Here is an 18,625-nt window from a genome sequence, read left to right on the forward strand (position 1 = left end):
CTGTGGCCTTGCCTGTTTGTTTTCTTGATGTCTTTTGATAAGCAGACGTTTTCGTTTTTTGTTTTGTTTTGTTTTGTTTTGTATTTTGGCCATGCCGTGCAGCAAGCGGGATCTTAGTTCCCCGCCCAGGGATCAAACCTGTGCTCCCCGCAGTGGAAGCTCAGAGTGTTAACCACTGGAGCACCAGGGAAGTCCAGCAGACGTTTTAAATTTTGATGAAGCCTCATTGTTCATTTGTTCCTCTAATGCTTTTCACTTTCCGTGCCCTGCTTAAGAGATCTTTGCCTGTTCCAAGTCGTGAAGGCACCCTGCTCTGTTTCCTTCTAAAAGCTTTATGGCTTTAGCTCTTATATTGAGGCCTTCAATCCACCTGAGTTAGTAGTGTTTGTATCTCCCATGAGCTGGCGTCCACCTGACCTTTGTTGACCTTGTTCACAGGACTCTTCGGCGGTTCCAGTTCAGCGTTTGTCCCTGTCTGTTCGTTTGCTGACCTGGTCACTGGTCCGTGCACTTGTCTGCACCCAGCATGTGGGCCCTCCCTCCTATGGGCCAGGAGAGATCCCTGCCCCGTGGGAGCTCCCGGCCGCGGGGACAGACGCAAAGCCCCCTCCTCAGGGCTGCGGGCCCAGAGAGGGGAGAGCAGAGGCGGGACCCCTGCCGACGGGTTGCGGGTGGGGTGCGTTCCTGCCATTGCAGTGAAATCTCCCTGACGAAAGGGTCGCCAGACCCCAGCACAGGGCGTGCTGGTCTCAGGCAGTCTTTGTCTGTAAGAACCTTCGCCTGTAAACGTTTTATTAGACCATTAAGTGGCCTTCAGCCTCTCCCACATTCACTAATGCCAGAGAAGGCGGAGCATATGTTTCCATTTTTATGAAACTCTTGCTTTTCCAGAGGCTTATTCTGGGACCTAATTTACTCTGAGTCTCATCCCACAGATCTGGCTTAATTTGTGAGACTGGGATGACCGTCTGTAGGCAGGGCCTTCCTGGAGTTGGGAGATGAGCTGCACGACAGTCACACGCCTCTTAAAAACCGTTCTGCTTGTGGACGTACCGACCTTGGGACGCTCTGGGTGCGGGGTGCCAAGGGCACCAACCCACTTGGACCACACCTTTGTCCAAGTGATTCCACGTGTCTTACGGTGCAAAGCATGTTGGTGTTCGGAACCCTGCTGGAGACGTAGGGGTACATGCAGAGCACAGGGCACTCTGATGCTTTGTGTCACGTCCCGTGTTCCTCTCAGGATGTGGAGCTGGGTCGTGGGATGCGTTCTGGAGCAGCTCTCTGGAAGGGGGTGCCTGGAGAGCCGAGGCAGAGTCTTCTTTTCCGTCTGGTCCCCAGGTGGTATCTGTAAACCTGTGTTAGCGGTCCCCTCGGGCTCCAGGGAGGCGGACGTTCCCCATGCAGTCGGCTTGCTTGGGCTCATTTGACCAGCCACCAACCTTGAAAAATTATCCTTGCCTTTGTCAGGCATCAGAGGAAGGGGTGATCTCTGGGTGACAGGCCAGGAGCCGAGGCACCGGGAGCAGAGCGGGGACTGGGCGCGCAGCATTGCCTGCCACACCCCGGTGCCTGGTCAGCGGACAGAGGGGAGTCAGCTCTAGAGGAGGCTTTTCCTGCCTCCCCGGAAGCCCACCCGCAGGAGGCAGCTGGGGTTGGAGGGAGGGTGGAGGGCGGGCAGCCAGGAGCCTGCACCAGCAGCCTGGGCTCTTCCCACATCGCAGAGGGCCCTCCTCTGCGAAAGAAAATGTTCAAAGAAAATGGCATCTTTGAACATAGCATGAGAGTAGAGTACATTTATTTCTAAAATTCAGAGTTCTTGCTTCGTTTTAAAACCTCCAACTTGTTCAACCTGAGTGAGAGCCTTAGAAAACAGTACCTACAGGAGGGTGGCCCCTCCTCCCATCCCTCCCCCCACCTCCTCCCTCCATTTTCCTTCCTCCAGCTCCCTCCCGCCTTCTTGCAATGTCGGACTCAACTGTCATTTCACCTCAATTTCCCTGGAAAGTGGGTGGCAGCTTGGGGAAGGTTCTGTGGAAGCAGGTCTCTGGGGTGTGTTGCCTTTGTCCTCTCGCTAGAAATGGGCTCCCTGGGCAGAGGCCTCAAGAGATGACAGTGCGGCCAGGGCGTGTGCTGGGTGCGGCAGCCCTTGTGACGGCGGCACAGGAGCGAGCGACGCTGGAGGAGCCGCTGTGTGGCGGGACTTGCCTGCAGGTCCTTTTGGAGTCCTTGCTGACTTTTCTTTTCTGGAGCATCTTTAATATTATATTATGATTTCATAAGAAACAGTGTCGAACTAAGGAAAATCATTCAGTGACACGTCACTAATACAATGCAAGTCGCTTCGAAATACTGTATGAGACTTTTAAAGTTTCACTTTCCTCAGTTACATAAAATAAGACTAAAATTGAACTGAACTGAACTAAAAATTTTGTCTCAGTCAGTGAGGCACAGTTCCTTCAGTGACTATTTGCAGCCGCCGTGGAAGATACTCAATGGAAAGTGACCTAGTACAGACCCAGAGGCCATCAGTTGACACCAGAGCATTAACGAAGTGGTACAGGATTGGAGGATTCCTGAGGTCTCTTTGTTTCCAGGAGGGAAACTGGAAATCGCCGTGCTCTGTGTCACCTGAGAGCTGTAATTAAGGCGCTTTTGAAGAAGGAGTGTGGGTGAGAGGGAGCACCTCCGCAGTCTTGGGGGTGGGCTGCGACAGCACGGTCACACGGCTGAGGAAACCTTGGTTGAAGGGGGAGTGGGGGCGTCCCGGCGGCTGGTGGAGGACTGAATCTGAAGGTGCAGCCCTGGGTCGCTGAGGTCACGGCGATGGGGAGACTCTGCACCAGCCTGCAACTCTGACATGTGGCCTCTGTGCCATCTCACCTCCCTGCCCTGTGGGTGGTGCCTGGACCTCACACTTGGACTCTTAGCTGTGTTCTGGCTTTCTGCATCCCTAGTGGGCTCATGGTCTTATGGCCAACTTCCAGGTGACTGCAAGCCCTTGATGTGAGGGGAGAGGCCCACGGCCTTTGTGTCTCTGCCTGCATTTAGGACAGGACTGTGCACACCGAGGCAGCGGGGCCTTCCTGGCGGGGAGGAGTGTAGGTTTTGGATTCAGAGGATGTGAATCTGGATCCCGGCTGCACGGCCTAATATCTGTGTGACTTGGGGTGAAACGATGATGATTGCGACAGCGACGGCGGAAGTGAATAATTGCTCGGCCTTGTCTGTGAAGTGAGGGTAGCCATGATGCGCACTGCACAGCGCCGGTGGTTCAGGTGAGGTCACGCGTGTAAGCAGTCAGCTTAGTTGCTTGGAAAATGCCACGAAGGCACTAAAATCAGGACACTTGAGTTGAGTAGAGTTGTTAAAGCATGTTAGTACGTAATCTCCATTAGTAAAGGACAGAAATTCATCCCAAACTGCTTCTTACAACCAGCATGATTTGTGGGCTGCGTTTAGACACAGCTGGATCCAGGGCCCCCCATCTCTCGGGCCAGGTCCCTCGTGCCCGCTTGTTTCTCAGGCCGGCTGCCTCCTGCAAGGCTGCGGACCTGCCCGTGGCTCTGGGCTCAGCTTTCTCGCTGCCGAGTCAGTGCCCCCGGCAGAAGACGCGACAGAGACTGAGCGGCTGGATCTGGGGCCAGCCTGTGCCTGGCGCTTGGCCTGGGGCTCCTGCCAAGTAAACAGAGAGACGGAGCCGGGGGACGAGGACCTCGGAGGAGAGTGGCTCTGTGAGCAGTTGGTGGACGGGACACAGGGTCCCCGTATCGGCAGCAGATGCAGTTCCCTCGTGGGTTCCGAATCCCTCAAAGTGGGAGCTGTTCTCGTGTGTCCCCCGGCCCAGCACAGCTACCAGCTTCCGTTACAAACCAAGCATTCGGCTATTTTTCTTGCTCTGGGAATGGTTGATAAAAAGTTTCTGTTTAGTTGAAGCATTGCAAAAGTTATACAGGAAAAATAAACAAATCTGAGGACCTGGCCAGTTGTGGCCTGGAGGGACATCAAAGGTTGGCCAGTCACCAGGCCCCACTTGCACTGGGGCGCGGTGTGTCCACCCTCAGGTCTGCAGACCTGGGGCTGGAAACCAGCTCCACACAGCTGTGCTCGGGCTGGACGTGCTGAGCCCACGCTGGAGCAGCTGGTGGTCTGTACCGGCCTTCTTCCTGCCCCAGCCCGGGGCCCTGCCTGCCCGCCCCCACTTCCACCCTTCGACCAGCACCCTCAGGCCTGCACCGGCTTCTGGCAGCTGCCTCTACACGGGCCATATCTCACACCCTGTCACCCCTCAGCACTCAGCTCACTCCCCCCGTCTCCCAGTGAATCCCTCGCAAGACCCCCAGGAGCCCTGTTAGCCCAGCTTGCAGAAGCCACAGGTCACTGGCCAGTTTCTCGCCGGGCCACTCTCGGAACGGGGCCCGGTGTGGTCCTGGTTTAGGGCAATGGGGACCATAGGAATGGGGACTGAGGTTGGAATCTTTTGACAGGAGAGGCGGGTGGGGTCAGCCTTTGTCCGGCTGGCTTTGGCAGTGGTCCTGAAAACTGTTTTCAGATCCCTGACGTAGCAGAGGGAGACCTCTGGTCCTGGGATGGACTCTTATCATATAAGAATAGCCCAAGCATTTTCCCTCTAATATTTTAGTAGGTAATGATTTTTGTTATAAAGTATTTATAGTTATTGCGAAGTGAATTTTCTTGTCCCGATTTTGGAAAACAGCACGGGAAGAAGAAAACAAAAATCACCCATGACCCCACATCCATGGGTGTTGATGATGTTAGGGAAAGGGTGGTGTGAGCCAGGAGAACCAGTCAGATCTTAATCCTGTCCCATTAGTTGGGCACCTTCTACGTGCCAGGTTCTGTGCTTGACGCTCAGAAAGCTCCACAGCCCCTCGGGTGTCACAGGTGAGGAACTGGGGCTCAGGATGGGCTGAAGAGCTTGGCTGCAGCCACGCAGCAGCCAGGTGAGGAGAGAGCTGGTGTGGGAACCCAGATCCCAGTAAGGGAGCAGCGACCGTGAGTCAAGACCACAGCACACACACGTTTCTTGTAACCCAAGTCCCTGTTTAAGGGGCTCTTTGCAAATAGCATCTAAAGCACCGAAAGATGCTGTGCAAGGGGTTTTACTCTGCGTGACTCAAGGCAGCGAAACGCAAGCGGGGAATGAAAGAACAGGACCAACCGCAGCCGGCCTCCCGAGTGGACCTCTCTGCCGACTCTGGCCCCAACCCAGACGTGACTGTAAGAACCGCTCCGGAAACAGCTGGTGACAGACTCTGTGCTTTCAGCCTTTCTGTTTTCGCTGTTGCCAGAAAAATAATCAGCTCTGTGTCTCAAGTGCTTGATAAAGTGGCCCAGACACCAGCTGTAGCTTAAAACAGTTTCTGGTTTAGTTGCTTTTAGCCAACAGATGGGTGGCCTCCTGGGCTGAGTGTGGCGCCCGCATCCGAGGACGGCCGCGCCCCTGTCCTCACCGCGTCTCCTTCTGTGCCTTCGGTCCTCCTTTGCCTGTGCTTCCGGAGGCTCGGGCTTGGGTTGAGAAGGGCGGTTCTGGGCTGGGCGTTGGCTGCCCGGGTGCTGTGCGGGGCCCGGCCTCCGGGAGGTGGGGAGCAGAGGCGGGTGCAAGGGCAGAGCCTGCCTCTCTCCAGCCACAGCCGTCCTGGCTCTCTAGCTGATGATTTCTTCTGTAACTTCATTACGTACTTTTAGTTTTTCTTGGTTTTGGACCTTCTCTGCGTCCTTCCTCCTAAGGAGGACGGGACTCCCTCCCCTTCCTGTTGCCGGCCTCAGCTGCAGTCACGGGGTTCCGGGAGCCTCCGCAGCCAGGGGGGCCCCAGGCCTCTGCCGAGAAGCTCACAGACGGTGGGAGCAGGCAGCGGGAGGAGGGAGGCCGCTGACAGGGTAGAGGGTCTGTATTCGCACGCCCTCCCCCGGCCCGGCCTCCCGCAGCCGGCCTCCCTGGCCACTGCCTTGAGTAATCACCGTCCCGGGCACCGCCGTGGACTCCCCACCTAACACTCGGCCGCTGGCCCTCAGTTACCAGTGCGAGGAAGTCCAGGCCCTGCCTTGGCGGGTGGGGTCCGCGGCACAGACGCACCCTCACCGGGGCCTCTGCCCGCTGCTCCCGCTGCAGGAAACCCACCCCCTCTGTCTCCCAGGGAGTCTCCCACCTCCCCTCTCAGAGTGTAGCCTGCTGCACCCACCACTCCGGGCCCCAGTCCCGTCGTACTTCCTGACTGTCGTCTCTGCGTGAGTGTGTCAGTGGCTGGTGCTGGATCGTTCACTCTGTGAGAGCAGGGCCTTGCTTGCTTTGTGGAACTGCGGTGTCCCCTCAGACTAGTGCTGGGCCCATGGTGGAGCTGGAACCAAGTGCACTGCCCGGTGAGTCCTGAGCGGGTGCTCGTCCGGTACATCCCTGCTGGCTGAGCCTTTGGCCGCAGCTGCCGCCATTACCCTGGTGCGTGTCCCGGGAACGCAGCTTTGCTGCCCGTAGCACTCGGGAGCAGAGATGACCCCTGGCACGGACAGTAGCCGAGCCTTCCACGGCACCTACTGTGCGCCAGGCGCGGTATTGTAGTAACTTGTTTCCCGCCACCCCAGGGGCCGGCACTGTTGTCACCCCGTGTTGTGGATGAGGCAGCCGAGGACCAAGGGTGACGTCACTGCGGCAGTGGGCCTGGAAGCGGCAGGGCTGAGATTCACAGCCAGACTCTGGCTCCGTGGCCTGGGCTGTCATCCGAAGGTGCCCGAGCTCCTTTCAGGGAGGAGCTTCGGAGGTAAATGACCAGACACGTCCACTCTCTAGAGGTGGTCCAGGCGCGGTGGTCATTGCTCCCACTCGCGGAGCTCTCTGTGTGGTTCCTGGAGCTGTTGCAGGGGGCTGGGGCCGTTCGGGAAGGGGGTGCACACGGTCAGCCCTCAGGCAGGGACGCCAGTGGCCAGGTTCCCCAGAGTCCCCGTGGCGATGTGCAGCTGGGGCTGCTGCTAGCCGCAGTCTAGGGATCCTTCCAGGTACTAGAAGCTCCCTGGCCATTCCCAGTCCCCACCTGGTCCCTGTTTCACAATCGCTGTCCTGAGGCTCTGCCTGTAGCTGGTACAGAGCTCTCCTAGCCTGTTCTTCAGTGTGAGCTGTGTCACCAGGTGCAGCAAAGATCAGCTCCCCAGGGACGGGCCCCAGCAGACTGGGCTTCAGGCCAGTTCTCACCATGTCCCTGTGAGTCGGGGGCTGGGGGTGAGAGGCCCCAGATTGCAGAGTTGGCAGAACCGGGGTTAAAGTCCAGGTCTTTGTGACTCAGAGTCTGCAACACAACTCTGGTTATAGTAGTTCTGTGTTCACTAAAATGACGTCTAGTTACCTCCAATACATTTAGTTTCCATCATTGTTGTCAGGTGGTGAGAGGGGCGTGAGGTCGAGCGTCCCTCGCTGCATGCCCCCTTGACCCTTTATAGTTGCCCCGTCGCTTCAGACGTGTGGGTGACACAGTGGGCTGCGTGGCCCCTGGGAGCCTTGGGTCGCACAGACGTTGACAGGCTGGGTGAAGTGAGGAAGCACGAGGAGGTCGAGGTGCAGAAGCCAGGAAGGAGCATCTTCAAGGGCTGGACGTGGAAAGGCGTCAGAGGCACAGCAGCAAACAGGCCTGGACGCCAGCTGGTTCTCAGGGGTGTCCACACTGGAGATGTAGAGGATCCCTCATAAACGGAGACAAGGAACTAGGAAAGGTCTCCTCCAGAAGGTCGAGGTTAAATGGCTGCCCCAGGAGAAGACAGGACGTCCTCCCTGAGACCAAGTGCGCTCGCGTCCGCGTCATCTGTGTTACGGAAGTGCTGGTGACGCACGTGGCCCTGGCCCCACAGTCCGGCCAGCCCCCGGGCACACTCCAGTCACACACTGGGACCTCCCACGGAAAACAGCCCTGGCTGAGGACCAGTCACAGGGCGTATGAGGAAAGTTACCACCGTGCAGAAGAAATCCCATAGGCACAAGTGCGGACATCCCCGTCCTAGGAACCAGAAACCATGAAACAAATCTGGAAGGGGCTTTAAAATAAGAATGTTCGAAATGTAAATGAAGAAGTGGAACACCTAGTGAGCTTAGGACATTATGAAAAAGAACCAAAAAGAAATTCTAAGTACTGAAAATGCAGTCACTGCCATGCACTTTCCGGTTGAGTAGCCTATACTGCTTCATGGGGGTCGGTGTGTGTAATGTTATCCTTCATGTGTTATTTTTTAAAAGCCCTTTTTCCCCTGAATGTATAATAATTTATGCCTATTGAGAATGTGGAAAATAGAGGAAAGTATGAGGGAGAAATAAGAATCTAGTTACTCAGGATAACTCCCCTTAGTATTCTGACATAACCCCTTTCCTAGGAGGGATCCCACTGCATGTAACATTTTAGGCACTGAGCCATGAGCCTGCCCTGTGTCATTAAGCGCTCTTTGACAGCGTGTTTACTGGCCCCGCGGCGCCCCCGGCTTGTCCCACCGCAGTGCCCATCCCTCCCTCCTCGAGGAACCGACGTGCCGTGGACGGTGTCTTCCGCTCTAGCAGCACTCCGGGGGCTTCTGCTGCCTTTCAGACTGTCCCTCAGAGCAGCTGTCACAACGCAACACATTCGTCAGCAGCAAGTGGGGGACGGAGGGAGGGCAGTGGTGTGTGAGCGTGTTTTAGCCTTACTGCTGTATTAATGTAATAAGGAATCTGGCTTTTGTCCTGGGATCCTGGGACAGAGCTTCTGAAACCTTGGAATTTCCCTGGTGACCGGAGTGTCCTTACTGTTCCTGGTGGTCCCCTGGACCACACCTGAGTTTATGCTAGAGGAAGACTAGAGACCAGCCATGTGACTAGTGGGCTGGGGCTTTGGGCCAGAGACACCAGTCTGAGCTCTTGACCTCTGAGGAGGGCAGAGCGGATCAGTCGAGTTCAGTCTCACGACCAGTGATTCAGTCATTTGTGCCTAAGTAACGAAACCACAATAAAAACTCTGGACCCAGGGGCTCAGTGGGACTTCCTGGTTGGCGAAGAGATGGATGTGCCAGCAGGGTGATGAGCCCTGATTCCGCAGTGGAGGCCTGTGTTTGTGCCCGCCCAGGTCGTGCCCTGTGTGTCTCTTCCTTTGGCTGGTCCTGATCTGTATCCTTTATAATAGAGCTGTAATCGTAAGCGCAGTGCTTTCCTGCGTTCGGTAGGTGTGGTTTCTTCTTTGGTTTGGCGTCTCTTCTCAAGGACCTCCTCCTGGGGCGGGGGCAGGAGTGGGGGCAAGGCCCCGGAAACTGAGGTCACGAGCTAGAGAGCTCTGGTGGGTGGTGGAGGAGCTGGGCCCTGCCGCTTGCTCACTGTGTGTTTGGGCCTGTGAACGGGCCTCCCTGACTGAGCTGCTGCCTTTGGAAGGTGGAATCACGGCGCTGCCCTTGCTGGGCTGTCGTGGGGATGGTGTGAGCGGAGCTGTGAGCGCCTGCATGCGGTGCTGGGCACACAGCGCTCGTTATAAGTGGGAGCTTAAGGCCATTGCTCTCTGCCTGGGGGGAGAACGGGGCATGTGGAGTCAGTGCCTGCCCTGCCCTGCCCTGCTGAAGACCCCATGCCCCCTCTCCTCCCCCTGCCGCCGTGGAAGCTGGTCGGCAGCCGGCAGACAGCCTGATGGGGCTTTGAAAGGACAAGTGCCAAGCACTTGTCACTCCTTCCCCTGCTCTGTATGTAGGGTGCTGGGTGCAGGGGCCAGGCCTCATTTTCTTCTCAGTATCCCCATCACGCCCAGCTTCAATCTGAGAGGCCCGCTCTGGGACGCAAGAGGCCGGCAGAGCTGGTTCTGACTCGTGGGTGTGAAGGAGGTGGGACCCCCACTCAGGGTCGGGCCGGGGGCCCTGGGGTCGTGGAGATGCCGTGCCCCAGCGAGCCTGCCGTGAGCACAGAGGAGAGGTTCGAGGTCCTTTCAGGGTAGCCATTCACTCCACCTTGAAGGAGACGGGGCCCAGGGAACCTGACGAAGCTAGACCACCGTCAGGGAGCCGCCCGAAGGAGGACGCTGGAACCCACTGGGCTAGAGAGGGCCTAACAGACTGTGTCGCCCATGAGGACCCAGCGTCTCCCGTGCCTTGGGCGGCCGCATGTGCCGCACTCTTGGGAAGATTGGGAACAGCTGTCCCGAGTTGTTGCCATTGAGTCGTATCCGGTCCCTGAGCCAGCGGTTGGCACCTCTGGTCATTCCGAGGAGATCTGGCCCTGTCCCCAAGGGTCCAGGGGAACCGAGTGGTCGGCATCCTCTGAGGCGCTGGCGGCTGGGCCTCCGTGGCCTCCTGCTGTGTGCTCGGCCCCGAAAGGCCCTTCCCTCTGCTTTCCGGCCTCCTCCTCCCTCCGGTTGCTAAATTCCCCTCTTCTGTGCTTGCTCAGCAGAAACTTCACGTCTTACTTTGATGCACTTCGCTGTGTTGACCTTGTGGGTTTGTGTGCGTCTCCCCCACCAGACGGTGAGCTCCTTGAGGGCAGGGACTCAGCCACGCTAGTCCCTGAAGGCGGCACTCGGCCCCGGGCGCAGCAGCAGAGGCCGAGGGGGATGGAACCAGACTGTTATTTCGGGCTCCGGGCGGCTGCAGGTTCTGCAGGAGGCATCGTGGCAGTGTAACGCCGGGGGAGAGGGCCCAGGTGGTGCCCCCGCCCCCCAGCCAGTGCTCAGGGCGCTCGCACGGTGGCCCTGCCCTGAACGTGCCCTGCTGCTCCCTCTGAAACGCGGCCGCCTGCTCAGTCCCCTCTGTCTCCGTCCAGAAAAATGTCTAATTGTGTCTTGAACTCATTTTCATTGCTTGTTTCAATGGCCACTTGGCAGCTGAGGCCATATGCTAATTCCACCCTTTTCATGAAGGAATTCTGCTGATTTTACTTACTTTTTATGGTAGATTTCCCCCCTCTTTTCTTCTTTTTTTTTCCCTGTTTCTCCAGTAAACAGTTTCCTGAGGCCACGCTCTCAGGCTCTGCGACCCTGAGCTCTCAGACCGTCTCAGTCGGAGGAGCCCGGCGGGCCTCACCCTTCCAGCCCCTTTGGCCCGGGCCAGGCAGGGACGCCTGCCGTGGTTTCTCTGCCTCAGACGGGGGGCTCGCCGTGGCCTGGGGCTCTGTCTCTAGAAGGGCCTGTCTGTGTCCAAGGCCACAGCAGCCATCGTCCCTCAGAACAAGCAGAGTGTGGTTTTCCTGTCTCGGTGCCTTGTGAGTGGTGGACCCACCTCTACGGTGGTGGTGGTTGGGAGCGGGGTTCAGAGGGGTCAGGATCTGCGACCTTGGCTTGAGTTTCTTCCCCACCCTGAGTCTCAGCTTCTTCATCTCTCAGGTGGACTTGTGAGGGCCCCTCCTCCCCATCGCTGGGGGTCTTCTTCTCCCGGGGGAATGCAGCCCTTGGAGGCCCCTGGGCACTCTGTCTGCAGGTCCCGGCCCCCTGGTGTTCACAGCGTGCGGTCCTGTCCGTGCTCCCTTCTTCCTTCTGTCTCTGCTTCTGGACAAGCACACGTGCAGCGTAGGAGGACGTCACCACTACAGAACAGAGAGGAATCCGTGCATGGCTGGTGGAGGGCCCTGCTCAGTGCTTTAACTGTATCCCAGCTCTGTTCATTCCCTGTAGGGGCACTCGCTGACGACCGGCTCTGTGCTGCTGCCCGTCGGGGCCTCTGTCCCTGGGGGTAGGCTGCAGGGGCACGGACGAGTCACAGAACAGGGCTGTCCTGGGCAGCGTGGGGACCACGGCACCCCAAGGGAGGGCCACCTCATCCAGACCACGGAGAGTCGGGAAGATCCCTGGGAAGTGACATCTGAGCCGCAGTTCAAAGTCTGAGGTGCCAGGAGAAGGCACGAGATGGCAGGAGCGCTTCGGTGCGTGGGCTTGTGCCCAGGCCCCGGGGGGAGACAGCAGGGCCGACCGGGAGCTGCGGGGCACGTGGGGGTGGGGGTCTGGGGGCCCAATCCCGCTGCCCTTCTCTCTGCTCCTCGGGGGAGCTCTGAGCTCTTCCCCACGCAGGGTAACATGGTGCTTGTGGATCCAGGTCTCTGGGCTGAGCGCCTGCCACCGACGGGCTCTTTACGTTGGGTGTGATGTAGCTTCTCTGGGCCTCCACGTGTCCATCTGCAGAACGTGGCGTTGATAGCGGTGCCTGCTGCCGCTAAACATTAGCTGTGAAGACAACGCGCGGCGCTCGTGGAAAGGGCTCGTCCCAGGGCCGAGATGAGGAGAGCGTCTGTCCTAGAGGACATTCCGGCCTGGTGGCACTGAGGCTTTCCTGCTTCACCCTTCCAGGAAAATCATCGTCTTAGGTCATCTCAGACTTTCTACCTCGTGGGAGCGTTTTGAGACTCGGTGTGAGAACCGGTGCTTGAAGCTGTAGTGAGAAGACCACCAGAGAGCAGCCGTGTGTCAGCCCCTCCCATCCTGGTAGAGAGGCTGTGACAGCTACAGCCTCGGTTCAGAGCGTGGGGGCCTGGGGAGCCCTACACGAGGCGCCGGGGAGGGGCGGCTTGCCCCTTGTGGCCTACAGGGACCGGGTCCGAGCTGAGGTTCGTCTGACCGCAGGCCCGTGTCTTCGTGTCCCCTGCTCTAGCCCACTGGGACCTGGTGACAGCAGGGAGCCTGCCACCCTTTCCCTCCAGGATGAACTTTCCTGTCCTCACTGAGGCCCAGTGTGGGTCATGGGGGCAGGAGGGGCCGGAGCTCAACAGATGGGTCCCTAAGTGCTTTCCTGATTCACGAGGCCAAAGAGGTGGTTGTTTGTTCTGGTTCCTCCAACCTCTCTTTCTCGAGAAAACTCCCTCCAGAGGCCTCACACTGGGAGCTGCAGGCCGGTTTTGGCCAATGGACATGTTTTGTTTGGGCCATACAGTTTAAACATTTTGTTTTGAATTGGTTGTCAACATTTAAAAATTGGCAAATTTCATACAATGGTCCAGATTTTTGGCTTCTCTTGAAAAACCAGAAGATCTGACAACTCCAGGCCCACATTCCTTTCTGGCTATGTGGGCTGGAGCTGAGGGGGGACTGCCCCCTCCAGCCGGGGCTCAGGAATGGCTGCGGCGTCTAGACTTGTGCCTCGTCTCGCGCCGGGCGTGCCGCTCAGTTGAGGACCCTCCAGGTCCTGCAGGTGTTCACGTCTGCCCACCACCCCCGCCTCAGGACAGGTTCAGTCGCGACCGTGGATGAGCACCTGCTGGGCCAGGTCCTGGGCCGTGAGGTTTGCACGTGGGATCTGGGAGCCCCACGCTGCCCTGTAGGTGACAGGGGATCCTGTTTGCAGACGGGTGAGGGTGAGGCTCAGAGACCCGCTCTCCCCGGACAAGCAGGGAGGGGGGCTGAGGTGGGAGGCAGTGTGTCCCCCCCCACATCCCATCCTTGTTCTCACATGACCCGTGTCTGCAGGCATTTCCCCTCACACCTCTCCACGGGGAGCAAAGGCACGTGGGCCCTAAACCCAGGGCACGGTTCTTCCTTGGGATCACAGGCTGCTGTCTTCAAGAGAAATCCTCTTTGGTGCCACTTCAAGGAGGAGGCCTGGTGGAGGGACAAGGGGCCTCAGGTCAGGCAGAGCCTGGCTCTGCTCCTGGCTCCACTACCTTGGTCCAGCAGCTGCAGCAGTTGTGCCTCCTGGATGCCTCCCCTTCCCCGTCCCCTCCCCCTCTCCTCCACTCCCCTCTCCCTCCCCTCTCACTTAGTGAGTGCTCACTGTGTCCTTAGTTGCTGTTTTGAGCCCCAGGTGTCTCTTGCAGAGATGGGCTGTTGGCTGCACCTTGACCAGCCACGTTGAGACCCTTGATCATTGCAGCCGCCGTTCAGAGCGGTGAGGCTTTCGTGCGCATTCTCACAACGGAGCTCACACTGACAGGGCCCTGGGCTTGCAGCGTTTTAGTGAAAAACACTGACTTAAAAGTAGCATTTTCACCCAGGCCCCTTGTGAAAGCATGGGGAGGACCTGGGTTGGACGGAACCTCCTGCCCTGTGGGTCCCAAGTGCTGTGTGAGGCCCACCACGCAGCCTCGGAAAAGGTTCGTCGTGGCTTTATCTCCGTTCTGTAGATGAAGAAATGGCCCAGAGTGCTTAGCTGCTACATGGAGCCGAGGCGCAGACTCGCCACCGTGGGGCCTGACCACGGCCTCTGTCCCCGAATCTGACCGGACCCCGCGTGTCCAGGGACCACGTGACAAAGATTCAGGAGTTCTCTGTCCCGGGAAGTCCTGTCGGTCCTGGTTGGTCGGCAAGTCCGAATGTTTACTCGGTCCTGCTGGGGAGACGCCCTGGTTCTGTTCTGAGGTCCTCGTGCCCGCAGATGACCACAGGGTAGGCCTCCAGGGTGAGGTTGTCAGGGCCCCAGACGTCCCTGGTGGCGAAGGGGCTGCGGGCGCACGTTCCCGCACCCTCCTCTCAGTGTTTGTCCAGAAGGAGCTCCTGCATCCATATTTGGTGATTTGTCTCTCTCCCCAGCCCCCTACGAGGTGTCTGCCAAAATCCTGTATAATCCGTATCATCTCCCAAGCTGTTATAGTATATGAGGACAGAGAATGATTTAGTTATTTTTGAAAAAAGATTCTTAGCAAAGGTAAAAAAGGGGGGGGGGAGTTTTCATACTCACTGCATGAAATAGACAATATTTCCTGAGACAGGAGATACGAGCCTCAAAGAATTTAAAATAAAACATTCATTTTATTTTTTTTTTAAAGAAGGAAAACGAAAAAAAAAAAAGTAGAATAGTCAGTCTTTTTATCCTAAGTACAGATGAAATTGATTAAACCTTAAAGACTGGCCTCCGCACACCCGGTTTATTAATTGAAGAATTTCCTCTTACCCAGAATGGGAAGTTCACATTAAACCGAGCTGGCCCCTGAGTGGCAGTGACACTTGAGAGCTGAACGTTTTCCACAATCCTATTTTCTCTTCGGAGCTAGAGGAAATCCTAAAATGGTTAAAGGGGGGAGGGGGATGGGGGAGAGAGCAGAAACCGTACATTTTAAGGAAGGCTTCTTTCATTTCCCTGTAAAGCATGAAATCAAATTATAGCTCATGGGCCACAATTATTTTATTTCTACATTTCAAATTCCATTTTCTGCTCCTTTTCGCTGCTCTTGAACAGGAGTTGTACTGTTGTGCAAAGTCAGCTAAAAAGATTACCCCAGATAGACTACGACACAGTAGCTTAAGGAAGCAGGGGCAGGACTCCCTGGCTCGTGAGAGCCCGTGGCCCTGGAGCCCACGCGTACACCTCCACCTCCTCCGTCCGGGAAGGAGTGGCGGCTGACCCGCTTCGGCCCCTCTGCCCTGAGGAAGCGTGGACACCTCTGCTCTTCCTGTGCGCCCCTCCGAGGAGGCCGCTGTGAGCGGTGTATGTACTCTGTCCGGTACTTCCAGGGCGGCCAGGAGAGATGGTGTGAGGCCATGCCTGGCGCCCGGTAACACTCCTCCCTGGTGGGGTCAAGGGTCATGCCTTTCCCAGTTCTCATCCGATCCCCCTATTTTGTCGACGAGAGAGACTCGATTTAGGGCTAGTGTGTCTTTACCGGCTCTTGCTGATCCCTTAATATCAGAGCAGGCCTGGGGCTCAGAGTTTCAACTCGAGTTAACATCGGACAGCAGCGCATTCCATTGTTTTGCTTTGTTGTTTTATTTATCTTCTCTGTTAACTTCTACTTACAGCACATTTAATGCATTTACTGTCATGTAAAGTTCTTTTTAATGTAAATGCATTTGAGTTCCAAAAAAGGACTTGATTTAAACACACATAACTCAGTAGTGGTAGTAGTAGTGTCCATGGGCGTGGCAGGAGTCACAGGCGTGGTCCACGGTGGGGAATCCGGGTAACTCGGACTCCCTCCCTGAAGTAGGACACGCCAGCTCTCCAGACCCCCGGCGGAGAGCTCCAGCCATCCAGCCCCATCTTTACCTGCCCTGCCTCTCAGGAGGTTCTCGTAAAGATCCAGCCGAAGTCCTTCATGCTTCCATTCAAGATCACGTCGGCCACGTGGCCCGTCCTTCCGAACGGGGCCCCAGCCGCTGCCCAGCCTCCACCCGCACAGTCGTCACCCCGCTCCGCCAAACGCCAGCATCGGGGCTGGCCGTGGCGTCTCGCACCCCTCCCCGCCGTGCGCTGACTCCCGCTCCTCCGCTGAGACCCCCCCCACACACACACACACTGCGGCTCACAGACCAAGGCCTGGGTGTTCGGTCTGTGTTCGCAGCCTCCAGCACAAGACACAGCTCGGGCACAGCGTCATTGACCTCTGTCGGACCGAGTGAGCAGACTAACTTCCCCACCTCCTCCACTTGGTGGACCAAGAGTCCAGTCCTGACGCTGAGATTCCGGTCCCTGCTGGTGTATAGAACTACCTGAGTGCCTTGTCTTGGCCCGCAAGCTGGAGGGGAGGGCTTGTGTTCTCTCCCCATCTGCCCACTCACTTGTGATGCCTGCTGGGATCCTGGGAATGGGAGATAAAACTGAACTAACAGGCCCAGAAAGATGCATGCAGACGGGACCCAAATACTCAGGGGCCGTGGGGCTTCATCTGCAGCCTCAGTCCGGCGCCCACACGCTACCTCTGCAGCAGGAGCCCCGCTGCCGCGCAGCTGACATCAGGGACTTCTGAGGGGTCCAGAGGTCACGGCGACTTGACTGACCCACTGGGAACCGGGTCAGCGCCAGGCACCACCCGCGACTGACCCCACTGGAGACCCGGGTCAGCACCAGGCACCACCCGCGCCTGGCAGTAACCCTCGGTCAGTCTGTTTCTCCATCAGACTTTGATCAGGCGACAGGAAGTGACATAACTGGCCCGTCTTGTCTTTTTCAGAATCCCTAGTATTTCCCCAGAATGAATCAAACAGTGTCCTTCCCGATTCCCACGAACCCAGGGTAGGAAATCATTCTGAGACTAGAGGGGCAGAGTGAGCGAGTGGGTGGGAAACACAAGGCAACAACTTGTAGCTCACAAATGACCCTCTATATTTCTCAGTCTATCAGAGCTTTTCATCTAGTTGTACTGACTACAGAATCCTTTAAAGGTTTGCAGAATAATTATAACAGGGTTAGAGTTTCTCAGTACTTTAAAAAATTACAATTTCCAATTCTGTAGATTATATATCTTAATCATTTCAGAAATAAAAATAAAGGAAAACTTAGAAAGGTCAGCATTTAACAAGTTATCTGTGAGATGCAACTTTCCTTCTGGGACTAAAGGGGGAAAAATGTGTTCAGGGAAAAGAAGTTTTCTGCTGGAGAGACTGAATATAGAACTTTAAACATTTTAGCAAATCAGATATTTAACCCAAATTTGATTTTTAATCAGAAGCTATGGGCATCCTAAAAAAGGGGAAATAATATCAAATTTAAAATAAAGAAAAAAAGAAATTTAACTGGTGACATTAAGTATTCACTAAGCGGTGCAAATGCACCGTTATCGACAACGTAAACCGCAGTGGAAATTGATATCCTGCTATCATCACGGCCATTTCCCAGTACACCGACTCCCCGAGTGCGGCAGCCTCCTCAGTCTGTGCGTGGGGACTCGCGGGCGGAGTCGCCGGAGGGGACACATGCAGGGCTGTGGGAAGCGCCTCGGGCACAGGGGCCTCCAGGAAGTGCGCTGCTGGGATGGTTCTTCCTGGCGGAGGAGGGAGAGGAGTTACCGCCACATGGAACAAACACTGCCAGCCCCCAGATCCAGCAGACCCAGGAGGCCCCCACAGGGACCTTGGTAAGCGCCAGCCAGTGGCCTGGAGCACTGTGTCCCCCAGTACGCAGGCGATCCTGCAAAGGGGGCTCCCCCACAAGCATCCTGCTGAATTCCCCCAGACCAGCAGTGAGCCGCCTGAGCGGGACCACCTGGGCAGGACTGGACATCTCCCCTGGTCACCCAGGTGCCACGATGCACTAGCTGCGAAGCCTGGCTTCCTCTTCTCTGGGAGGATGAGGAGCTACACCAAACGGACCAGGAGGAGAGCAAGCTTCAGGCGCCCCGGATCCCGTAGGTGACGAGCTGACCCAGCATCCAGCAGGACCAGCGTGCCGCCCCACTGGCAGGGAACCCCAAAGTGGCTGCCTAACCCAAGTGGCCGGCACACGGGTCGGGAGCCGAGCCCGGGCTCGGGACTGCACACGGCGGGCTGCAGACAGGTGGGCCCTGGAAGGGACGCTGCGCAGCCTACACGAACTGCCCACACTCACAACCAGGAGGGGTCGTGTAAAAATTCTTTACAGGTCGGCGGATGCGGCAACACCGGGCCTGCACCTGACGTGGCCGAGGAGCACTTTCTCCCGGGGCCCCGCAGCTCCCCGTTGCCCCTCCTCTGGCATTTGTACGGCCCGCCTGGCTCCTGACAGCAGGTCAGCTCGTGACTTCTGCCTGATGTGCGTCAGCTCTGACCCTCACCACAACCCCCGCGAGGAGGAGACCCTCCCGTTCTAATAGAGAGAACTCTGAGGTCAGGTCGCACGACAGTGAGCAGCAAAGGCAGGGCTAGAACTCGGAGCTGTCTGAATTCAAATGTCTGCTTTTTCTATTGCCAGCTGCCTCTTGGCCGGAATCCTGCATTCCTGAGTCTCTGGGGACCCTACAGCGTCCCAAAGAGCAGGTGGGAAAGGGCCCGAGGACGGGAAGAGGAAGGGGAGT

The 18,625-nt window shown here is 57.1% G+C and overlaps 1 protein-coding gene across 10 annotated transcripts in view; it reads left to right on the top strand.

The window, feature by feature from the left end:
• EEFSEC (eukaryotic elongation factor, selenocysteine-tRNA specific) overlaps positions 1-18,625 on the top strand; it is a 237,228-nt gene that overhangs the window by 41,797 nt on the left and 176,806 nt on the right. Inside the window, exon 1 of one of the 10 annotated variants that reach the window (XM_032648733.1) lies at positions 5,846-6,381. The exons of the other annotated variants lie outside the window; for them this stretch is intronic. Within the exon in view, the coding sequence (XP_032504624.1) occupies positions 6,351-6,381 (31 nt within the window). The 5' untranslated portion in view covers positions 5,846-6,350. Of the gene's footprint in view, positions 1-5,845; positions 6,382-18,625 lie in introns of those variants that run through there. 10 annotated transcript variants of the gene reach the window in all.

Source organism: Phocoena sinus, chromosome 11 (assembly GCF_008692025.1).
Source record: "Phocoena sinus isolate mPhoSin1 chromosome 11, mPhoSin1.pri, whole genome shotgun sequence".
Classification (NCBI taxonomy): Eukaryota; Metazoa; Chordata; class Mammalia; order Artiodactyla; family Phocoenidae; genus Phocoena; species Phocoena sinus.